The sequence below is a fragment of the Chaetodon trifascialis genome, chromosome 19 (assembly GCF_039877785.1).
Source record: "Chaetodon trifascialis isolate fChaTrf1 chromosome 19, fChaTrf1.hap1, whole genome shotgun sequence".
In the NCBI taxonomy this organism is placed as follows: Eukaryota; Metazoa; Chordata; class Actinopteri; order Chaetodontiformes; family Chaetodontidae; genus Chaetodon; species Chaetodon trifascialis.
This window is the reverse complement of record NC_092074.1, coordinates 20,991,291-21,015,112: the sequence shown is the minus strand read 5'-3', so window position 1 is coordinate 21,015,112 and position 23,822 is coordinate 20,991,291. Positions and strand designations below refer to the sequence as shown.

At 47.2% G+C, this 23,822-nt stretch overlaps 2 protein-coding genes across 4 annotated transcripts; one reads left to right on the top strand and one right to left on the bottom strand.

The window, feature by feature from the left end:
- The first annotated feature begins 612 nt into the window (after positions 1-612).
- Positions 613-10,225, top strand: LOC139347417 (snake venom 5'-nucleotidase-like). The gene is made up of 9 exons (XM_070987008.1): positions 613-1,146; positions 3,473-3,695; positions 4,155-4,343; positions 6,451-6,648; positions 6,971-7,125; positions 7,648-7,756; positions 7,911-8,060; positions 8,174-8,374; positions 8,464-10,225. Exons 1-9 carry the CDS (start codon positions 781-783, stop codon positions 8,628-8,630), a joined length of 1,758 nt encoding a protein of 585 aa, XP_070843109.1. The 5' UTR covers positions 613-780; the 3' UTR covers positions 8,631-10,225.
- On the bottom strand, positions 10,210-23,068 carry LOC139347416 (sorting nexin-14-like). 3 transcript variants are annotated; one of them, XM_070987005.1, is made up of 30 exons: positions 22,889-23,068; positions 22,546-22,686; positions 21,886-22,006; positions 21,696-21,772; positions 21,242-21,320; positions 20,949-20,992; positions 20,726-20,813; positions 20,071-20,155; positions 19,548-19,704; positions 19,315-19,390; positions 19,170-19,214; positions 18,904-18,984; positions 18,637-18,751; positions 18,393-18,548; positions 17,619-17,743; positions 17,295-17,353; positions 17,082-17,108; positions 16,419-16,551; positions 16,133-16,319; positions 15,908-15,991; positions 15,684-15,784; positions 15,399-15,510; positions 15,183-15,223; positions 13,813-13,932; positions 13,244-13,367; positions 12,906-13,070; positions 12,725-12,820; positions 12,346-12,437; positions 11,654-11,710; positions 10,210-10,392 (listed from the first exon to the last, which is right to left on the bottom strand). In XM_070987005.1, the coding sequence occupies exons 2-30, from the start codon at positions 22,671-22,673 to the stop codon at positions 10,366-10,368; spliced, it is 2,802 nt and encodes a 933-aa protein (XP_070843106.1). In that variant the 5' UTR covers positions 22,674-22,686; positions 22,889-23,068; the 3' UTR covers positions 10,210-10,365. The 3 variants fall into 3 exon arrangements, with proteins under 3 accessions (XP_070843106.1, XP_070843107.1, XP_070843108.1); XM_070987006.1 differs by lacking the exon at positions 17,082-17,108; XM_070987007.1 differs by lacking the exon at positions 17,082-17,108 and having other exon boundaries at positions 21,696-21,769.
- Between the last annotated feature and the right edge of the window lie 754 nt (positions 23,069-23,822).

Sequence of the window (23,822 nt, the reverse complement as noted above, 5' to 3'; positions counted from 1 at the left end):
TGTCTCCTGGTCTGAACGCATGCAGGTTCATTAGAGCTGAGCTGTAACGCAGCAGCATCCTGAGCTGAAATACTTCTTTGTGCAGTTATTATGAACCACAGCAGTTTTAATCCTATTGTCTCACCACTCATTTAGAGCTAACATACATGGCTTTGTAAGGAAACATTACTCGGTGATCAAAATGTTAAAAATTCTAGTTTACTAGAATGGATTTTGATGTAAATCAGAGCATCAAACCTCCAGAGTTCTGTGAGCGTCTTTCATTCAGTCTTTAAGTCTTTGTGTTCCTCTTTTTCACCCCTTAATGCCTTTTTCTGTCTTTTGTTGAAAGATGCTTCAGCCTGTAAGTACACTCATGGAGGAGTTCCTCCTCGTGCCGCGCGCGCTGCTTCCCTCCAGCGTGAGATTTAACAGATGTGTCTGATTCAGTTTACTTTTAACCAAGTGAAGCTTTGGTGAACAAATGTGTCGACAAGTGAGAGGTGGGGGGGGGACATCAGAGAAGAAAAGGGCGTATCTTAACAACCAAAGTCCTCCCCGATGCCTTCCTCCTCCTCCTCCTCCTCCTCCTCCTCTTCTTCCCGAAGGCGCCTCCTGACGCGCGCTCTCTCCTCAGTCTGCTCAGCATGCGGGTCTGTCGGGTTCTCCTTTAAATCATCAAGACAGATACTTCACAGGGCGCGTGAGGGGCAGCGAGAAGGGAGAGAGAAAACACTCCGGCGGGTCATGTAAGAAACCCCCCCGGTGTGAGTGTCTTTACGCGTAGCGGACCGCGGAGCGATGGGAGCGGTGCGCCCGGAGAGGAGCGCCCTGCCGCGGCTCTGCCTCCCCCTCCTCCTCCTCCTGCTGCTGCTGGACTTCTGTGTGTCCACTTCGGCGGCCTGGGACCTGGTTCTCCTCCACACCAACGATGTACACGCCCGGGTGGAGGAGACCAACCAGCACTCCGGGAAATGCAGCAGAAGCGGCGGCGGGTGTTTCGCCGGGGTGGCGCGGAGAGCCACGATGGTCAAGAAGATCCGCGCGTCCGAGAGCAACGTGCTGCTGCTGGACGCCGGAGACCAGTTCCAGGGGACCGTCTGGTTCAATTACTACAAGGGAGCCGAGGCTGCTCATTTTATGAACCAGCTGCGTTACGATGCCATGGTAAGAAAGCAGCTTGATATGTAATAATAACAACAACAACAACAACAACAACAATAATAATAATGGCAGGTAAGTAGCTGCATTATTAAATGTTATAATGTCTCCAAAGTGCAGAAATTATATGAGTTTATATTTCCTTTTATTTGCTTATTTGTTTATTATTTGCTTTTATTTGCAGTTGTGGAAGAAGTGTTTCTAAATTAAAGTCAAAATGCAGAGCAGATAAAAGCCAAATATGCACAAACTATCAGTACAAGTTTCAGTGTTGTGTTAAATTGCTGATGCAGAAACAGTCTGAGGAGGAGACTTTCTGATGTTTGGTCGTTTATTCTTTTAAAATCAGAGCGGATCATATTTTTTAACTCGTCGTGTTTCATGTGTTAAGTCTTAATTTGCAATGACGGTGAGATTCGTGAGCCTGGTTTTACTCCTGCATGGCTCACAGTCACTCGATTACTGTAGTTTGTTGAGATTCACAAATACAGAGAATGATGTGTTTTTCATTTGGTTAGGTTGTCTGTTGTCCCACATTTTTGATATAAATCCTACAAAAAAGAGATTAAAAAAAACACAGAAAAGTCTTAAACATTAGAGTCACAAGAGCTTCAAAACATCATGAATCACAACAACAAACAGTGGACCCTGATCACCGTGATGATTTCCAATGATGAGATCTTTAAGTAAACACGACTAAAACCTAAAGCTAACTGCAAAGATAACAGAATAGAAAGGTCTCAGTTCAAAGCAGATGATTCAGACTGGACTCAGTGAAAGGCTGAATTTATTGATTCAGGACTGAAGGCCTCACTTGGTTTTAATTAGCTTAATAGCAGAGAGGAAGGTTTTAATGGATCAGCTGTTTGGCCTCTGTGCTTTTAATCTTTACACCAGAATTAGAGCAACGACTTCAGACTCCTTTTAAATCTTGATGGAGAATTAATCCTGCTGTGTGAGTACTCCTGTGCTGCAGAAGAGTTTCTGCAAGCTTCGTTTGACCACCACGACGTAATCCAGAAGAGCACTGCTGTACTCAGCCGTCAGCTAATCCGGCGCTACGAATACCACCCTGCGGTTTCCTCTGGAGGTTCTTCCTCTGCGATCTGGTTCGTAAAGGTTTCGTCTTGTCTCCTCAGTGAGCAGCATTTCACTGTTGCTGCAGCGTAATACAGTGCGATGCACAGCGGCCGTGTGCGTCGAACACGGGCGCTGTGTGATTGAGAAAACCTCCTAAAAGAGACACCTTCCTCAGGTGTAGCTGGCGGCGTGGCGACATAATCTAGCGATGCATCAGAGAGTCTGTGCTTCAGAGTCAGATCTGCTGACTGGAGAGCAGTTTTCCACCAGTGTCCCAGTGTCCACCTGCCTGTGGACACAGAAGGAACAAGGCTCGTCTCCGTCCTGCTGTTTTATTCCTGGTTATTTGTCAGTGGATGGCAGAGGGCGACGTCCCATGGACCGAGCGACCGCGCTCCTTTTAGTTCTGGCTTTCCTGAAGAGCTGCTGGCTGTCGTGTCAGCATCCATCTTCATCTGTCCAGAAGCACAGTTTGGTTTCCTGTCGCTGGCTTTCATTGACATTCTTGCTCTGCGATGGGTCACAGTACACTTTTGTGTATTCACATTCAAACAACACTCCACAACTGAAGTACACAGTGACTAACACGCTCACTGTTACTGTTTCTGATGAAACCACAGCAGTAACCCGCTTGATCGTCATCCATTCATTGGCCAAACCCACTGAGGATGGCCTGACAATGAGCTCGTCATGTCTCCAGAGGGAGCGGATCCTCGTCCATGGCGTCCACCATGTCGCACCACCGTGTTTCTACGGTAGCCCAGAACGGACAAACCAGACACGCTCTACAGAGAGACTTTTAGGTTTTTAGCAGCCACCGTTTGGCAGGTCGAGGTGAGGCGGTATGTAGCTGTTTACCATCTGCAACCTCACCTCTAGAGGCCACTGAATCCTCCACACTGGACCTTCAAAGTAAACCAGGTCTGTGGAACAATGGCATGAATTTCATCTGGGAGTCCCACCGTGGCGTCCAGACGAAGAGTCGAGTTTTACACCTGTTTGCCTTTTATTTACTGAATCAAAGTAGGCGTAGTAAGAAGAGCATACCGTCACTGTGTGGTCAGCTTTCTACCTCTTCATATATTCAAGTTAACCAGTTTTGATTGGTTTTGGTTGGACTGGTTGAGCTCAAAGACCTGCAGCGCTTTATGAAACCTGTCCTGAGTCTGACTTATTTCACTGAACTTCTGCGTTTGTGTGTAATCTGGTGCTCAGCGACAGCAGCTGTTTGACTTTCCTTCGTGTTTTTCAGGCTTTGGGAAACCACGAGTTTGACAACGGGGTGGAGGGACTCATGAAACCGTTCATGCAGGAGATCAAGTGTCCTGTTCTCAGTGCCAACATCAAACCAGATAAAAGCCTGGCCCCGACGTTTGGCAGCTCGTACTCGCCTTATAAGATACTGACCGTTGGCAGCGAGAGGGTGGGAGTGGTGGGCTACACGTCGCAGGAAACTCCTGCTCTGTCCAAACCTGGTGAGTGGAAGTGGACGCTTTCTGTCTCTGTTTGTCTCCCTCTCACATCGTTTCCATATATAGTCTCAGATGCACTCTCTCTCTCTCTCACTGTTATTTTCAAGGCATCCATCAGTGTAGCGTACGCTGTTTCCTCTCCAGCTGTCCTGGAGAGTTGCTTTCGAGAAAAGGTCTTCAAAGTGAAAATGGAGGAACCTCTTGTCCTCTGAGTAACAGCAAAACAATAAACTCGCAATAAACAAAGTTATGAAAGTGCAAATCTCCAGTTTCATCTGACTGTACACAGTTAAATATCCTTGATGCGAGCTCCATTTGAAGGCCTCTTGTCGCGCCGCTAGCTCGGCCCGCGTCCACAATCCGTGTATTTAGCCAAGTCGGATGTCAGATCGCTGGTGCAGCCAAAAAGTTTTTCACATTCACTTCATGAAACTGATCTCTGGCCTCCATGTTGGCGCACAGGCCCGCGCCTCCTGTTCGAGGAGGAGGTGACCTCTCTGCAGCTGCAGGTGGACAAGCTGAAGACGCTGGGAGTGAACAAGATCATCGCCCTCGGTCACTCCGGCTTCACTGTGGATCGGACGATCGCCAAGAAGGTCCGCGGTGTCGACGTCGTCATCGGTGGACACACCAACACGTTCCTCTTCACAGGTTGGCCGTCGTCACGTTATGGCAACTTCTTCTCATCTAAGTTCCAAACATCACCCTCATCTTTAATTCCCTGATCGCCTTTCGAGTCTTATTCATGAGTTAGATGGAGCTTAGTTTAGATAACAAGCTCGTTAGCTAAAGGACAGGAAGCTAGCTGGTTTGCAGAGCTTTATTTCTCTTCAGTAAGTCACTTCGTTGGTAATCCTCTAGCATTCCTTATTAAACTAAGACGTGGCTGTTGTGCAGCTCACTTGATTTGACAGCTTTAGACCCTGAGAGATGAACACAGCATCTTTTTGTGCAGACCATCTCCATTTTTAGCATTTATGGGTGGATTTGCTCTCGTGTGTTTGTGGTCCTCTGGACAGACGCTCAGCATGTTCAGTTAACGAATCAGCAGCCAGACAGAAACGTGACTGACTGTGAATGAGTGACTGGAAGTTTCAGGACAAACTTTGGGGCGATTCTGTTGTTAATGGTTGATTTCGCCCTCCTGCAGTCGAACAGCAGCTGTCTCTGTGAGCTGCGTTCCCCCTCCGGGCCGGGAGGAAACTTTGAGCCTTCCTACTCGCATTTAGCTCAAAGTAAACATGGTGTCGGCACGAGCGTGGTGTCCATAAATAACTCTGTAGTGTTTCATACAAGCAGCAGCGCGAGGAGTCAGTGAGCAGACAGGAAGTGAGCTTTTGGTTTGGACCTCAGGCTGCAGAAACTCTGCGGCAGACATCAGGCAGCGTGTAACTATGAGGCCCCTCTCAGTTATCAGTCTTTGTTTGGACAAGTGCTCTTGAAGCTGACAGTGATGCATTCAAGACTTCCTGTGAAGTGCAGATTTATGCTGTAAAAGTCAGTAAATCCCACAGACGCCTCTGTCGTGCCCACGCTGAGGCTACGCCTGCCTTTGTCTTGCTGATCAGCTGATCGACAGACAGTGAACCTGCGCCTGTTATAATCAGCTGATCTTTCAAGTCTGTTCTCAAGCAAAAGTGAGAAACATCTGATGGTTCCAGCAGCAGACAGGCAGTCTCACGTTACGAAACAAACTCCTAAAACATAAGCTGACGTCTTTAAATTTGCTTATTTTGTCTGTTTTTTTTGAGGATTTACAGACCAAAAGATCATCAGCTGCAGCCACAGTCAACACACCTCAACTCGTACTGTAGTTACTAGACAAACCGTCTTCACAATGAAAGCACAGATTTCCTCCTAATACCATAAAACTATACAAGATAAACCTTCAATAATCCTCAGAGTGGAAATTCAGGCGATGAATAACAATAATAAATACAGTATAAAAGAGTTAGTCACAATGATGCTGCAGTGCAGGAGTGTCAGAAGCATCAGATACTGGAAAACAAAGGCTCTGCCAGTGTGTGATTCACTTTTCTTCCACAGTTCCCAGATGATTCACCAGATTTGAATTGGTCTGATAATAATTTAATAGTCACTGGCACCAAACACACACGCTGAGATTTGGACATTTCTCCTGGCAGAGTTGAGTCACTGTTGAAGTTTGTTGGTGTCATGAAGCAGAGATGAATGATGCGTTCAAAGTCTCCCTTGAGTGAATCTAAAACTGAGTGCGTCACATCTGTGTGGTCAGAGTGGACCGAGGGCTTCCAGATGTTTTCAGAACGTCTGCGTGCACCTCCCTCACCCTCTCACTTTCTGCACAGCTGATCACTGCGTTCATCCCAGTTACCCGTTTGTTCCCTTTCCACAGGGTTTAATGGGAATCAAAGGAAGCATAGGGCTCATTTGCTCAGGGTGTGTGTGCCATGTCACAAGCAGACAAACAAACCTTTGAGTTGACTCACTGAACGACAGCAGAAACCTTCCCTGTGACCTCCTCTAGAAACACCTTCTCATTAGTTCGGCCTCCATATTTTCTCCATGGACTTCCTGGAAGTCCGTCCGTCCTTGCTGAGGGTTTTTCCTGAGGATGGCTCAGCTCGTGCATCGCTGTCAGTGTCAGTGTTCCCAAACTGGGACCATTATTGGACGTCTTAATAAACATCGTAGTCTTCATCAAAACTAGCTTGACTTTACATTTACTGTTTAAAATTGAACATTCCCACAGATTGTAATTAAAGCTTTCACCTTTCAGGACCACCTCCTTCCTCCGAGGTCCCGGCCGGTCCTTATCCCTTCATGGTGAGATCGGAGGACGGGCGGCAGGTTCCTGTCGTGCAGGCCTACGCCTTTGGAAAATATCTGGGTTATCTGAAGGTGACCTTTGACGATGCTGGGAATGTGGTGAAGTCCACAGGAAATCCCATCCTGCTGAACAGCAGCATCGCACAAGGTACAGAGACCTCAGTCTGATCCCTCATCCTGCTGTCACTCCTCTCTGTGAATGTTCGGTGACAGATGCTTTCCTGAAGCCCTGTGGACATGAAACACAGAACGTTTCTGCCTTCATCCATCCTTAAATTAATGCTCATTCAGACAAACCTGTGATATGTAAAGCAGGAGTAAAGAGACACGTTTCCTGCTCTGTCAGACTGGATTTCTTCAGCTGCAGCCTTTTCGTTAATTTGACGTCATTCAGTTCAGGAAGTGTTAGAGGAACGTCACACATCCACAGATTACATAATGCTCCTACTGAGGTTAAATATCTTGTCCAGATCCAGAAGTTCTTGCCCAGGTGGAGGAATGGAAGAAGAAACTGGCCAACTACTCGTCTCAGGTGGTGGGAAAGACTCTGGTCTTCCTGAACGGGACCACGGAAGAGTGCCGATTTCGGGAATGCAACCTGGGAAACCTGATCTGCGACGCCATGGTCAGTCAGAGCGCTTCATTACACACAGAACATCATGAAAGGAAGACTCCAGTGAAGGTCTGTCCTTTGAAAGGTGTCTCTCCAACGGTTGTTGGAGCAGATCTTAGATTCTGTGGAGCTGCTTGAAGCACATGAACTTTTAGTGGTTTGGTTCAGTTCAGCCAAAATCTGGAGCATTTCCTTGTTTAGTTCAGTTTGTTTTGGCTATCAGATATAAATCCAGGTAAGACCTCCATCAGTTCTCTGGCTAGCTGCTAGCAACCGTCATGCTCCACATCACAGTGTTGAAGCTCGCCTGACTACGGGAGCCTTTTAGCTCAAACTTGCAGGGAACACCTTTGCTAACAAACTGCTCCAGAATTCATTTATGACCCGACCAAGATGACTTCCTCCAAAGGTTCGGTCCTTCAGACAAATCATACAAATGATTTTTCTGTAATATTGTCAAATAAAGGGACTGCAGATGAACATTAGCTTGAAGCTAACTGACTGAGGGGATCTTCTTCTGTGTCTGTCGTTCAGGTCAGCAACAACATCAGGTTCTTAGAAGACGTCCAGTGGAACCATGTCAGCGCCGCCATCTTCAACGGAGGAGGCATCCGCACGTCCGTGGACGAGCAAGGCAGAAACGGTGCGTCGCTCGTTTCCATGGAAGTAAAATCAAAACCGCGCTGGACAGCGAACGACTTGGGCGCTTTTCCTCCGAGTCAAACTTCTCTAGAGGTCGTTGACCGTTTGTGTTTTGTCAGAAGAACTTTCTAAAACAGTGCTGGTGTGTTCTGTAGGCTCCATCACCATGGAGGACCTGATCTCCGTCTTACCTTTCGGAGGAACCTTCGACCTGGTGCAGCTGAGGGGCTCCACGCTGAGGAAGGCCTTCGAGCACTCGGTGAAACGCTACGGCCAGAGCACCGGAGAGTTCCTCCAAGTGTCCGGTACCTTTGCTTTTACGTCTGTTTATGAGTCGCCGTCAGGATGGTAGAAGGTACTGCAAGGTGTTTGCTCCTCAGCGACGCACCGATGGGTAACTCTGCTGATGTCTCCACAGGATTTCACGTAGAGTTTGACCTCTCCAAGCCTCCGGGGCGCCGCGTGAGGAGCCTCGCCATCCTCTGCACGAAATGTCGAGTCCCTCGCTACGAGCCCGTCGAGGACGAGGCGGTTTATACGGTGGTGCTGCCGTCCTACATGGTGACGGGCGGAGACGGATTCTCTATGATCAGAAACGAGACGCTCAAACACAACAGCGGTGAGGTGCTGGGATGTTGGGATGTTTTGGGGGTTGTGATCTGCGTCGCCGAGCGGAGACGAGACGCCTGATTCTGTTTTTCCTTTCAGGGGATTTGGACATTTCGGTTGTGTCCAGCTACATCATGCAAAGACAGAAAGTTTATCCGTCTGTTGAAGGACGCATCAAGATCTACAACTCGGCTTCTGGACGAACCACTCCACTGGTTTCACTGGTTTTACTGGGGCTGCTGTGGGCTTTGTGTGGGAGCATGTGAGGCTGACGTCTTCCAGGAAACACCAGAGAACAGAAAACGGTTTTCCAATGAACTGCATGAGGATGTAAGTCTGCAGGACTGAAAACATGCTCTGACCTGACTTTTAATTCTGTTTTAAATGAAAAGCAGCTCCAGCAACCGCGTTCTCCCCAAATGAACTCCAAAAAGCCACAACTGAGGTGATTTAAGAAGAAAACAGACTGAATTGAACCGTAAATCCTCAAACTTCTACCCAGAAACATGAAAGAAAAACTCTCTTTACACAACCAGTCAGGGTCTCAGATGTAATAAAAAATGTTAGTTCTGGTGTTTCTTGGGTGGAAATTTGAGAAATCTTTATGCATTATAAAGGCATTAGCTAAGAAAGAACGTATCACTCAGCTCTCTCGTCGTCCATATTTAATGTAATGCTGAGACGCCGTAGCTCCAAATTGAAGCTTCTGACGGATAAAAGCAGCAGCTGGTCGACTTTTTATCTAGCGCCATCGTCGGGCCTCACTCTCGCATGGCTGCAGAGAGAAAAACTCATCTTTCTTCATTGGAAACTTCAAGTTTCACATTGTTCTGGTGCAGTGTCGAGCCAGAGTGCACCGTCTTTCCCAGAAAGTTCATAGGAAATGTTGGCAATGTCTTATCTGGTATTTGGATCTGCTGAGTCATTCTCTTAATCACGACGAAATGGTCAGAAATTCCTCTCAGATGCTTTTGTGTGGTTGCATAAACAAGCTGATTTGGATGTGGGGTTTGTGAGACTCTGAGACATTTAGACTGAGGGATTTCGGGTGTGACAGAGACTCTTTACCTGCTGCAGAGTCCTTGAGCCAAAACTCCTTTATGTACAAGACAGAAAAACGTAAACAGTTTCAAAGCGTTCCCGAGCCCACGCAGTAACACAACCCTGTGTTTGACAGAGCGTTGAACCTCGCCCCGTCCTTGCAACACCCAGCGTTTTTTGAAGCGGAGCTCCTCGCTGAACAAGGCCTCCTCTGTCTGAGGGATCTCCCACACAACGCTCGCTGCCTGTTAATGCTCGGGAAGTCCTCATTAATCAGTTCACTGAGTGTAACACAGCTGGCACCGGCCTGCGCTGGCGTGAGCTGCCAAGTGCCGGAAAACGAGCACACGGAAAGCGTTGTGCTGCGGCGGAGCTCTGAGACGAGCTGAGGACAACAGAGGGTCACAAGCAGAGATCAGTCCGGCCCTGCCACGGGTTTTCATTTGTGGCTTTAAAGCGTTTTATTTTTAGTCATTCAGCGGAGCCACACCTGTTGACACTGAGATCCTCAGTCACTTCAAAGGGTCAGCGAACGCATCACCGTTCAGCTATACCTGAGCTGTTTCTTTAAAGTGCGTCGACCTGTTAAAAGCTCCGTCTTTACAATCAGGACTGACGACGTGTTTTGTGAGGAAGTTATTCCCCGCAGGCTCCCACGTTTTAGGAAGATAGATTTAAAAAAAAAAAAAAGGTTGACAAATCTGCTCTTGAAAAACCTGAAGCTGTGATCACTTTTGGATTTTCCAAAGTAATGTGCAAACAGTCTTTGGTGGTGAAGGAAGAGACAGTAGACAGCAGAGTTTTCTGTAGTGGCATCAATAAATATATTTCTTTTATTAGTGCATGAATACACACTGGAATGTGAGGATGGTCCCAGAGGTTTTGGACATAGCTGAGTATTGCACTTCCATAATCCAGGATGTGGGAGATGTGTGGATACAGTGTTCAGTACGTCGTGGTTCACATGACGATGGCTTCCTTCGCGCCCTGAAAAGGAAACACCGTCAGTTTAATGTGTTCATCTGAGGGCGACACATAAACGTTACGTGACTGAAACTGGAAGAAAGCAGAGCTGGTGGGTTCGCTCGCTGCTGTGGAGGTGTTTCACGCCTGAGCTGAGCTGAACGTTGAGGTTAGCCGCGGGAGTTTCTGTGGCTCAGTTTCCTGCAGCGTTCTGCTGGTCCACTGTGACCACGGCCGCCATCTTTAACGTGCTCATTCAGTTTTGTTGCTGCGCCGCAGATGTTCATCGTGTTCTTCACGGCACAGGAGAACTCTCATACGCACTAATCATGTCGACTAATAATTCACCTTATTATTTAAGTACTGTATTTCGCTGGTTAGCGTGGTTAGCCTAGCTTAGCATAAAGACTGGAAGCCGGTGGAAACAGCTAGCCTGCTCTGCCCAAAAGCTCGATAAAGCCAGCTGTCGCTCACATGCTAGCAGCTCTGTGAGGCTGCACAAGCTAAATGACAACCACAGTGACTAATGCATGCTAACGTTTCCGAATTAGACCAAAGCTGAGGCTGATGGGAAAGGCATTCCTTTAGCAGGTATTCAGTCGTAAACTGAAGCTCTGGACTAATTAAACCTGCTGGTGGCGCTAGATGAAAAGTCCGAGGATCTCCAATCACAATCCATCGAGCAGCTGTACTAAAAACAACATCAGCGCGAGTAAAATAGCCAAATCTGTGCTCACTGACCGAGTCCGCCATCATGCTTCCTGTCCAGAGACGTGTTGAATGTTGATGCATCACTGGACGTTTCACAGCCTGCACTGGTGTCGCATCAATGACATCTGTCAGCTGAGCGCGGCGTACATCACTAACACCTGCGCTGAATTTAAAGAAGTTCAGCCGCACAAACTCTACATTTAGACATCACTTCTCCTTCTCGTGCGTCCCTTCTCGCCGCTGACTGTCAGCTTCTCGGCTCTTTTGAACTGAGGCGTAAATCACACGTCGCGTTCGCTCCACGTGGATGGCAGCAGACGCTTTCAGGAGTTTACCTGGTTTCAGCTGATTTCCGCGCTCTGAACTTCAGACATAAACAAGCAAAGGAGCTCAGCGTTTGCACTCCGCGACACAGAAACCAAACAAGCCTGATTTATATCATGTTCAGCCACGTTGAGGGAACGAATCCACTTCCTGTTTCACATTAAAAGCCTTTCAGGGGGTGTACATGTTTCCCCTCCTGAGTCGTTTCTCCTCCGTCTCTTCTCCACATTCTCCGCTGTCACTTGTTTACCTTGTACAGTTCGGGGAAAAGCTCCTGCACGGCGATGTCCAGCAGGACGTACGTCATCTGAGGAGACACACGATGAACGTCGCTTTTAGTTCACACAAACATGTTAAATTTACTGCTGATGACTGAAGACGAGCTGAAAATACGTACAGCAGCACTGAGCATCAAAGACTTTGAAGAAGTGAAAGAAGTCGAACGTCAGTCATGCTCTTTTTATTCGTCTCATTCAGATTTTAAGAACTGTTATACTTGCGTAAACTTGTTGTGAACTATTGTTAAACGTAGAAAATGTTTTGAGGAGAAACGTGAATATTTTCTTTGTTTTATTGTCACTCAGCTCGGTCTTTGTGAAGCTGTCGCCTCGTGTGTTTGCGCCTCTATGGCCAATAAAAACACAAACGGCGTCCTCTAGAGTCAGCCATGAAATGGAAGTATTCAAGTACCTTGAAATTGTACTTAAGTATAGTACTTGAGCACTTTGATTTTACACTGCATTTATCAGACGGCAGCTGTACTTTACTTTCCAGATTAAGACTTTCTAAAACAAAAACTGTTTCCAACCGTTTTGACTTGTGTTTTGTCAAAGGTGATCCTGAACGACTCAAATCTGACAACTTCAGAATAAAAGCGAGCTTCATAAAGTCGATGTTTGTTGCTGTGTGCTGTTCTGTCCTCGCGTGCAGTCGTCTCTTTACCTGCTTGTTGAGCAGCGGCTGCTGGAAGCCGTCAAACAGGAGCCGGACGCCTTCGTATTTTGCCTCCTCGCCGATGCATTTTCCCACGAAGTCTGGAGTCAAACACACACTTTAAATGCTCTGAACCAACATTTCATCATTTCTTGTTAAAGTCCTGCAGAGCGCGTCTTCCACCCCAAAAACAGAAGCATGCGGTTTTAATCATGAGCGGGTTTGAGTGAGTTAACCTGGTTTAACTGATCTGGTTCATGTAGACTGTGAGTGAAGATACAGAAGATTAATGAGTGACTGTATGAAGGGATTAATAAAACAACGTTACAGTCTAGTTTTCGGTTCTTGTGGTGGAGGATTAGGAGGCCGGTGCGGCTTGAACACTGACCTGGTAAATACTTCATCATCTCCTCAAACGTCTGCTTGGCTCGGCCTTGTTTGTCCTCTGCCGTTCGCTCCTCGCTGCTCTCGCAGAACACGGCGTCTGTACGAACACACGGTCAAAGTTTAACGCAGCCGTCGACTCGTTCGTTCCCGTCTTAAAAAACACGCCTTCCTCCGTCTCCCACCTCTGAGCTGCGTGATGAGCGACACCATGTGGTGCTCCTGCAGGACCTGCTCCAGCTTGGACTGCATGTACTGGTCCATGTAGGCTTCGAACGTGTTCTTCAGCACGATCCTCCCCGCCGCCAGGACGTGGTGCAGCCAGTCGGACATGTGGAACACCGTCCGCCCTGTCCGTCAAACGGAGACAGAGACGGGATGAGCGCAGGTGGTGGCTTCAACTGCAGCCACTGTCAGACCTGAACCTGTTTCCCTGTGCTTTACGGGGACGTTGACCTTTGACCTTCAGAGTTCAGAGGGTCCGTCAGGACTACTCAAACGCGCCCAGGCGTATCTCACTTACCGACGTACATCATGTAGTCGTACATGCCGTCCACAGCGACCATTTCCATGAAGTAGTTGTGGTTGTGTTTCCTCTCCGCGCTCTCCGACAGGTTCGCGTTGTTCTTGAACAGCTCGCTGAAGAGCTGCAGGTGAAAGGGGGTCATCGGCAGGCGTCACCAACATTAAATCACACAGCTGAGCCGAGAGTCACGTGCCCAACGTTAACCAGGACTGCGTAATGACCACACTGGATTTACTGTTCCGGATTGAGCAGAAACAGACTTTCCTGTCTGCTGACTTTATCAGCTAAACGTTTCTCAGCTGAGCTTCAGGAGCACTCATGTGTAATGCTAAACACACAGGACTCCACAACATGGAGCCTGTGTGGTGCTAATAATGCAATGCTAGCTTCCTGTTGGACACGCCCCTCGTTTCTCCAAACAGTCTCCATGGAGAAAAACATTTAAGGTTATCGTATGAGCTGACACACTTCTTCCTCCCAGAGGGCAGAGGAAACTCCTTTCCTCTAAAGCCTGATAAAACTGCACGGCACTAATGAGCAGCAGGAGAGAAGTTTCCCTCTTTTACCTTCTTGTTGTTCTCGGCGGACGGGCTGAGGATGGTCAGCTCAGGCCTGCTGGGTTTGGGTTTGGGCGACTCGCACGAGTTGAAGAAGGACTGGATGAAAGGCTCCAGGTTCTGTCCTTTCTGCAAAGTTTCACAGCGGTAAACGTCGTCAGTGTCGAGTACACACACACACATGCCGCAAAGAAGCAGACTTGAGGCGACCGAATGAGAGCATAAACTCCTCAATGCAGGCGTAGTGCAGGCAGGTGTAATGACACATGATCCGCCTCTCTAAATCATACCAATGGCAGAGCTCCGTGTCTGATTACTGACCAATCAGAAGCATCCTGTCCCATCAGGAGGAGCTTTAAAAGATGATGGTGGGAGAAAAGTTCTGCGTTCTGGACCCAGACCCTTCATAATGAAGCACTTTATACCAAACAAGAAGAGTTTTGTTCTCCTGCATTCGGTTCAAAGAAGAAAGAACCAACAAGAGGAAAAACCGTGACCTCCATCACATGACAGGCAGCGTGTTTTATCGACCTCAAAGATGCTTTTAAACGAAATAAACTAATGAAAATGAAAGAAATACATCGGATAATAATTAGTATCAACACTACAATTATCTGCACGTCGGAGGCTAAAATCTACTTTCTTTTAAGGCGAGAATGCTTCAGAGAGTGTGACACATTCCCTTCAGCATCTGGACTGACTGGTCTTGTGATGTCGGACAGCAGGAAAGTGCAGCATCAGTTACTGACTGCACAGCACTGACAGAATGAGGCGTCTCGCTTCACACGCCGTCACACAGAGGTCAGCTTCATAACAACACCCAGGAGCCTGCGGGAGCCTGTGGGAGCCTGCAGGAGCCTCGAGCTTTACGGATTATTTATCTGAACTCTGGTCCTCTGATTAAGAGGAAGTCTCCATCCTCAGCCTTGCTCCACCCTGCACAGCCTGTTATTACAGCACACATCATCCACAGGCGCCCTGTGCTGCGAAAGCTACTGCTTCTCTCGAGAACAGCCGAAGCTTTCTGCAGCTACTCTGCCGTTTCTGGCTCACAGTGACGTCTGGTAACGCATCAGAGGAGAGGACCGCTGTGGACCGCTGGACTCAAAGCTGCACTTGCAGCTTAAAACACATCTTGATGAAATACAGGCTGAGGATTGTGACGTCGCTCTAAAACCCCATAAACTCTTTTTTTATGCTGTGTGAGATGTTTGTGGTTTCACTGAGATCAGGTCTTACAAATAAATGTCGTCAAGTTTTACTTCTATACTTTAAATATGAAGCTACAGCGGGCCGCCTGTTAGCTTAGCTTAGCTTAGCGTGAACACTGGAAACTGAAGAACACACTGCAGGTAAGGAGACGCAGGAGAGGGACTCACCTCTTTGATCAGCTTCCCCGGCACAGACTTGAAAATCTTTCCTGTAAAACAAAGAAATGACTGAACTGTAAAGCTTCAGGAGGGGGAAGAAAAGGTGACGGTGCCAAATATTTACACTACGTATACTGAACTATCAGCATCAGGACATCATGTTTCAGTACAGCCTTTACGTTCTTTTGATAAGCGCTGCTTCAGGAAGTGTTTGTGTGCACGTACCCAGGTTGACATCAGGCAGCATCCTGTCCAGGAACTGGGACTCCATGCTGTACGGAGACAGGAAGTCTGCCAGCAGCTGACTGTTACTGAGCTCTGGATGCTGCAGGAGTCTCTGTGCACACACACGCACATACCAGCAGCTTATCACACTTACACTGTATGCACTGAACTGCTGCTTCTCCCAGAACACAAACCTAAATGACTACACTTTGGAAATGGTACCTGTGTAAGTGTAAACTTGTAAATCTGGAGCCACTACAGTTATTTCCATTGAAGGAAGAATACCTGTAAATATTCCTCGAATTCTTCCCTTTTTGATGCGAGAAACTCGTAATTCTTTGGTCCAATGATCCTTTTGGATGGAAGCTGTGCATCTGCAAATGTGCCTGGGAAAAAAAAAGAAGATTAGATTAAAATCGCAGATGTAGGAAACAACACGAGACTCGACATTAATATCCTTCACGACTGCAGGCTGACAGTGTGTGGAACGTGGAGAGGGTCAGCGTTACCGTGGAACTCTGTGAGTTTGGATTCCAGCACGTAGAACTCCAGATATCTTCTGAAGACCGACCACTTCTCAGTGTCATGGCCGACTGCGAGAGGAGAAGAAGAACAAGCTGACTTGTGTGAAGAAGTTCATGCTATAACTGACACCGCACAGGAAAGCACGTAAACCAGTGTGCAGCTGCAGCTTTGCAAACTGGGAAAAGCTCAGCGCCTGCGCTTCCACTCGCCTTCCTTCCTGTCGTTGCGCTCCACGTCGATGCAGAAGACGGGGATCTTCTCCCTCTTGACCTCGTCGTCGTAGATGTCGATGTAGGGGATGGTGATGCTCCAGGCCAACAGGTTCCTGAGGACGCCCGGCGTGCTGGCCGGCTCGGCGGGGGAGTCGTCCTCCATCACGACGGTCGCCTCCTCCACCTGCAGGGGCGCAAAGAGCCGAAGCGCATGTAACCTCACCTGATTCCTCAGGTTTGATGTTTACGTGCAAGAAGAAGAAGAAGAAGAAGAAACACTCACCAAATCCTCGTCGAAGTCGTTCATGGCACTCGGCGGCAGTATGGCTCCCTCCATCGTCGTGCTTTTGAACACGCCTTTGATTTTGCTGCCGATCCTGCTGATCCCGAACGACTCTCCCCGTTTTGACATGTTTCTGTGGTGGACAGACAAACATGCTGACACGTCCGCGTGTTTCTCTTCACAGAGCGTCAGTCAGGCAGCAGACATGCAGTAAAAAACCAGCAGCCACAGCAGCAGAGTCACCGAGGTTCAATCAGCCAGTCTGAACTTTCTAACCATGACTAGGCATCCGGCAAAGAGCCCGACTCATCCGACAAACCGTCACAAAACCCATGAAAGGAGCCGTCTCTCCTCAGCCAGTGGTTGCTGTGTGCAGTCCCACCAGGACAGAGGACAGGGTCAGTGCTGTCCTCCTCAGACATGAGGTTAAAGTCAAAGAGCGAGCGTCAGCATGCCATGTAAACACACAACAGCCCAGCAGCGGCTCGTGGGGTTACGCTTTGTTAAACTCAGGCGACATTCGATGCACAGGTGTGGTGACGTGATGCACAGAGCAGCCGACGTGACGGTGAACACAGCGGATCTGCATGCATCGAACTGTGACGCTGTTTATCTGCATCCTGCACTCTGCGAGGTCTGAAAACATGCCAAAGACCGACTCACCTGCTCTCCTCCAAACTGAAGCTATTTCTGGAATAAGACACACGAGCAAGTCGTGACGACAGTTTGGACGAAAGACCTTCAATCTGTGTCGTCTGAGCTGAAACAATGTTCTCATTTTCTTTTCAGGCAGGTGTTTTCATCAGCACCGCGTCACATTTAGAGCTCTCAAATCAACAGCATACTGAATTATAAAAAAACATTCATACGACAAACCTGTTGATCCGGTTGTTCCTCGCCGGAGACTCTGCTCCCCTCAGCAGGTGTCTGAAGTACTGAACACAGAGAGGAGACACAAATGACTTCAAATGAAGTACACACACCACCACATGGACGACGTGATACATAAAGAGCGCTGGTGGATGAAGTACTCAGATCCTTCAATCAAGTCAATGTGTAAAACTTCAAGATGATACAGGAAAGTGGACTTAAAGTATCTGAAAGCTAACTGAAAGCTAACAAGTTTTTTTTTTTGAATATTCTGGAAACCGTCTGGAGTGACGTGCAGATGTGTGGGTGGCTGACTCGATGGGGTCTTACTTCGTCGCTGTGGCAGAACATGGGGGTGAAGACTCTCTCCAGCAGAGACAGGACGTGTTCGTACGCCTCGAACAGGCAGCGCATGGTCTGCAGCTTCACCACGCCAGTGTACGGACCTTTAGCGACTGACAGAGAAGCAGCGTGTCAGCGTGAGAGCGTTGACGCTGCAGGCAAACAGTGCTGCATCCTCAACACCAGCTGCTGAGAAGCAGTGAAAGTCTGGTGTCCGTTTCACCTATGAACACGGCCGACATCACTGATGGGTGTGGCTCTGATGCGGTCAGAAACGTCCGATCTCTGGTGCCTGTAACCACACCCACCGGTGATGTCACAAGGTGCTCAAGTCCACCATCACTTCACTGCAGCCAGGGGACAAACTGAACCACTGGAGGCCAGAAAAAGACAAGAAATCCAGCTGCTGTTAAGCTGCTTTTCCCGTAAGTCCAGTGAAAAGTTGATCTACAGGCTAAAACTTGCTTTGTACATAGAAATTCTGACATGTTAGTGTTCAAAGGAGGGCTCCTCTCAGGCAGCAGAGGCCAAAATATGCCATTAGTCCAAATCAGTCCAAGCACTGTATATTAAACACTGGACAGAGCCATAGTGACATCCAGTGGTTTGAAGCCTCCTGTTTGACATCATAGCCGTGACCATATCTGGACCAGAGGGTGAACCAGGGAGGATACGCCTTGTGATGTATTTATTTTGTCTGGAGTGAGCAGTTAAAAACAAAAGCTTTGCATTCATCACTGACAGAACGTGACGTCTTCTTACTGTTCCTGATCTCCTCCACGATGAACTTGTCAAAGCTGATCTTGTCGATGCTTTCATCCAGGCAGTAGGTCTCGTAGATGTGCTGCACCTCGCCGTGGAGACGCTGCAGCTCAGAGTCGCTCAGCTCCGGACTCAGGATCCTGTCGTTAAACTCCTCTGGAGGAAACGACGGGAGTTTGACATTTGTTAGCTCGGCATTAAGCTCTACTGCAGGAGGAGGTTTCTGCGTGGCGGTCGTTCTTACCCACAGCGAGGCAGAACTGCAGCACGTGCACGGCTCCTTCCTGCTTTAGGAAGTTCATGAACCGAAAGAGGAGATCCTGCTGGTCCCTGATCTCTTTCAGCTCCATCTTCAGCACCTGCACGGCCACAGGAGGACATTAAGCGATCATTACAGGAAGTGACTGAACAATAATGAATAAAGAACAGACAGATAAATACAAGCAAGCAAAGTAAGAAATATCTCATGTTGAAGGTCTGTGGTGATTAAGGAGCCTCGGTGAGGACTCACAGACGGCTTCTTGTTGCTGACGTCGGCATATTTCTGCAAAAATGGAACGAGGACAGACGGCGGCTCTGTGGCTGGTTCAGGCTGGAGATACAGAAGAGATTCAAATTAGCACAGTGAGCTCAGATCTGTGAGCTGTGGAGAAACAGTGTTTGTCCTGCAGTGTTGTTGCACAAAGAAATATCCACAACTTTCTCTAAAAGTAAAATTTCTTTGGATGTGTAGTCTGAACGATATGTGATGGGATCAGTGTTCCTGTTTTCACTTACTGGAGTGTCATCGACAAATATGAGCACCATGAGGTTCACAGTATCCTGAAAAGCAGAGACAACATGACCAAATAGATTCAAGCTTGTAGGTTTTACGGTATTCAAACAGCGCAGTGTGACCTGCTCATTCAGCCGTTCTACTCACAGGGTCGGCCATGAAGTCCATGGTTGGTAACATGACAGATCCAGCCATCACCTCCCGCAGCAGCAGAGAAAGAGACCTGGACAAGGAGGACACGCTTACAGCTTTCAGCACATGATCACTCCCTGGGATTTAGACACAGTCGGCGTCCTCCCCTGGACCGACTGACTGCAGCAGTGATCTAAATGCGGCGTTCAGTCAGCCTGAAGCTCCGCAGGCTGGTTTCATCGGCCTACCTGCAGTCCGTCGCTTTGGGCGGCATGACGTAGGGAAACAGGATCTCCGTCAGCTTCCTCAGGTAGAGCAGTTCGTCCCTTCGACTGCGCAGCGCGATGTGAAGGTCGGCGCCATATTCGTCCAGAGCTGCCTGCTGTAAACTCTCCACACTCTTCACTGCACACAAACACATGCACCAGCATCAGTGCTGTTACACACCGAAGCAGAGCAGTTTATACCAGCATGTTCCACCGCGACCGAGCCATCAGCTCAGACACAGAGGACACGCAGAGGGTCACAACACCTCCTCACAGGCTAATCTTTAACATACAGCACAACTCAAATCAGCAGCAGTGTTTGTGGTGGCATGTGGCCGCGTTCTGCTTCTAGTTTGGGGATGTGAGACTTTCACTCTCTCCATATTTTACATTTATGAAACCGGTTTTACAGCAGCTGACAGGATAGTTTTTCAACTGAAAGAATAATCCGAATAAATAACTGAGTTCAGCACAGTTCAGACTGCACTGATAACTTGATGCTAACCTTTTTCATGAGCTTTTGCAATAATTTCAATATGCTTCATTGCAGCTTTCATCACTTTGTCTGCAAACACAGCTGGAACATCAACCTGCGAACCAAAAAGCAAGACAAAAAAAAACCTTTTTAGCATATCTCAGATCAAGATCTGCCTGAGATCAAGTGAGATCAGGCATAAATTTCCTTTTTGCATTTGAATATATCTAAATTTAATCTGTATGCTTGAGCCATCTGCTTCCTCTTCATCCGTTACTGATGCATAGCATATCAACTTCAAGCAAAGCAAACAATCAAATACACTTCAGCAAAATCTTGAGGAGCACGAAGACCAAACAGTCTGCTCATAATGCAACAACCTGCATTTGACTTCTCTCACTTTCTTTGTAAATGAGCCTTTAAAAACAAGGATTGGTGCAAGAACGAAGGAACAGCATGCGGCAAAATCTGAGGAGCTGCAACAATTAGTCAATTAATCAGACACTCTTCTGATAAATGAGTTTTCAGATGCAAAAGACAAAAATGTGCTGGTTCCAAGCAATAAGCATAAGATGCTTCACCCAGAAAACAATCTGCACATACAGTGATGGATGAAGAGAACAGTTACAGCTGTAAAAACCTTCCTGCTGCTGCTTTATTTTGGTGAGGAGTGTTCAAGCGTCACCTTCTGAGCCCGGCGGACGAGCACTGATGCGAAGAAGCGAAAGGTCATCCTCACTTCATCCACGCAGGCTTCATCATCTGTGATGTCCCTGAAACCAAGAGGACGGAGTTCACGGTAACAACTCGAAAAATGTCTTTTTAACCCTTTAAGACCACGTCTGCATCAACAGTAAGTCCGGCTAGAAACACGTCATCGTACAGGTAAAATAAAAGCACGTTCTTACCTGTACCAGGGGTACACAAAGTTCTCAAGAACCAGCTCGAACACCTACGAGACAGCGACAGCGGGAGGAGGTCAGAAATAAGTCGGTCTGGAAGGTTAACTGAAGACTTTTACATACGTTAAGAGTTTAATTACGATTTTAAAGCCATTAAAGTGGAAGTTTGTCAGTAAAAGTCAGATAAAAGCTGCAGTATGTTTTTCTGAACATGTTGCCAGTCTAACATTCACACTTCTCACAATAATCAGTAAGTCACTATAGGATTAAACCGTAAACATGCATCCATCCTGAGGCACCTCTGCTATTGAAGCATCCACTTTCAAATGAACCTTCAGGTCCAACCACGGCTGATAGTTTTCAAGGAGCAGCGTCGGCCTGCAGAGGATAAAACGTTTCATCAGCGTGTGCTTCCTGAACGCATCTCAGCCCATCGCACTTGAAAACTCACTCCAGCTTTGTGAATGACGTCCATGGCTGACGAGTGTTTTTTTACTCTACAGTGGAGTCTTGCTGCAGTGGTGATATTGGATTTTTTAATCAATATGTTTGAGTAGTGATGTCCAGCAGACCTCTGTGATTCATGGGTACTTTATTGTTCTTTTGATGGCGTGCTGTGGGTCTTTGATGGCTGGGTCAGCAGACATAAATGATGACATTAAACTAACACACTACTTAAGAATATCCACTAGAGGGCACACTAACATAACGTGTCCTGTGTTCACTGTTCACTCAGAGATGCTGTGAACGTACCGGTGTCGATTGCACTTGACCTTCCCGCACACGGCACAGCTGTGGCCCAGAGGAAACAGCTCCTGCTCCTGCCGCTGCTGGGAGAACCACAGAATAACCCGTTCCCTTAATCTCACATTATAAACTGTGTCCAGCTAGTTTCTGAATATAGTGAACAAACAGCATCAAACAGGCTGACTGCACGACTCACTTTGTTCCTTGGTTTTACAGCGAAGAACATATTTGGAAGAAGGGTCTCTGGTCCAAGCGAGCAATAGAAAGTGATGACACCAGCCAGGAATGACCAGAAGACCATCAGGATGTGGATATACCTGCAGGGAGATTATTTTACAGATTTATGGAGATGAACTACAACCACGGTTCAGTTTAAAGGAATCACTGTTTAATCTGGAGCTCCTCCTTGTGTTCAATGCAGTTATAGCATTTGAGATTTTTGGATGAGGTTATATCTTAATAAAGTTGTAGCTTTTATTGTCCAACACTTGGCATCCTGCATCGCTCCTATAAAGATTAAAACACAGAGCACAGTATCAGCAGCACTGCACATACACAGACATTAGTGTAACCCAGTGAACAGTAATCACAATATTTCTAGGTGGGCAGAGGAAGCTGCAGATTTTGGAGCACACATCCTTCAGTGCTGCCATTAACTGACCTCACCGCAGTCAGTTAATCAGGTTTCTGGAGGCCTGGTTGAACGCGCGCAGCCCGCAGATTAAACCGCTCTGCCCTGATAAGACCGCAGCGGGTCAGACGTCACATGACCACCCAGTGAACAGAGATAATCTGACACCCTCCAGCCCGGTGAACACACTTTCCCCTCAGTTTACCTGCAGTCTGTGGAGTTTACCTGTTGAGCAGCACAGTCAGGGACAGCATAGACAGCAGCAGAAAGCAGAAGAGCGGATACTGACGTCCAGCTTCTCTCAGGACGTCAACCTTCAGCCCCCGCTTCAGATACGTTACAACACCCGCCATCCTTTCGAAGGACCTGTTGATACACAGAATAAACATTTCCTTTCACAAGTTCACACGATAAAGGGATGTTTCGGGCTGTTTCAATGAACTACATCGGGCAAAAGTGAAGTTAACCACGTACATTTTAAGAATAAACTACGAGGAAAATAGCTAGCACAGGCTAACTTCGCTAGCTAACGTTCGTTTTTTTATCAGTTAGCAGCGACAATACTTACGTTATCGGAGCGCTCCTTCATATAAGAAAACACATCTTATTCACAAGCGTAGACGTCGGCTGTTGGCCAGACCAGTCCCGAATTCACGTAACTTTGGTCAGTTTCTAAAGTTTCTGCTTCGTTTTTCCATGTTTTAAAGTCCAGAGCGACTTCCTTGACAGATGGAATGTTTTCTAATCCGACCAGGGTTGCCAGATCCGTCAAAAAGACTCGAGCGAAGACGACTCGTTACGGGCCCGACGACGCTTGTGAAGAGAAAACCACGACCTCTGTTCTTCTTGAAACACAGTTTAATGGGATTATATGGCAGACAGTGATGCCACTAATCAAACTAATCACTCGTGCAAATTATCTTTGTCTTTTGAAAAAGAGCATGTGCATGGATTCACTTGTATTTCAATCTTAAAATATTTCATTAACTATAATTACACGAAATTTCAAGCATCACGGATTTTAAGATTCTTCTGAAACCTAAAATATTTTATTACTTCATTTATGGGTTACACATGGTGACACGTCTAAACAGTTATGAATGTTATTCAGACAAAATTTGTACTTAATTATTCACTTTTAGTACAGGGTTACAACTATTTTTACGATCCGTTAACCTGAAGATTATTTCCTCCATTATTCACGTTTCTGGAAAATGTCAGAAAACACCGGGGAAGAACAATTAATTTCCTGAATTGATAAAATCATCTCAGACACGTAAACGCACCAAACGTGTCTTTTGCTAAACGGACATGGCAACCGAGAATCCAACCAACGCCGCTTCCGCTTGGACGTCAATGTTTTTCTGTAAATGTACTGCGCGGCATTAATGATTGAAATAACCATGAAATGTTCATCCAGTGACTCATTTACTATTAAAAATCTATATTTCAGTTTTTAATTTTAACGCAGGACATTAAGTTTGTGGATAAACTGGTTTCTC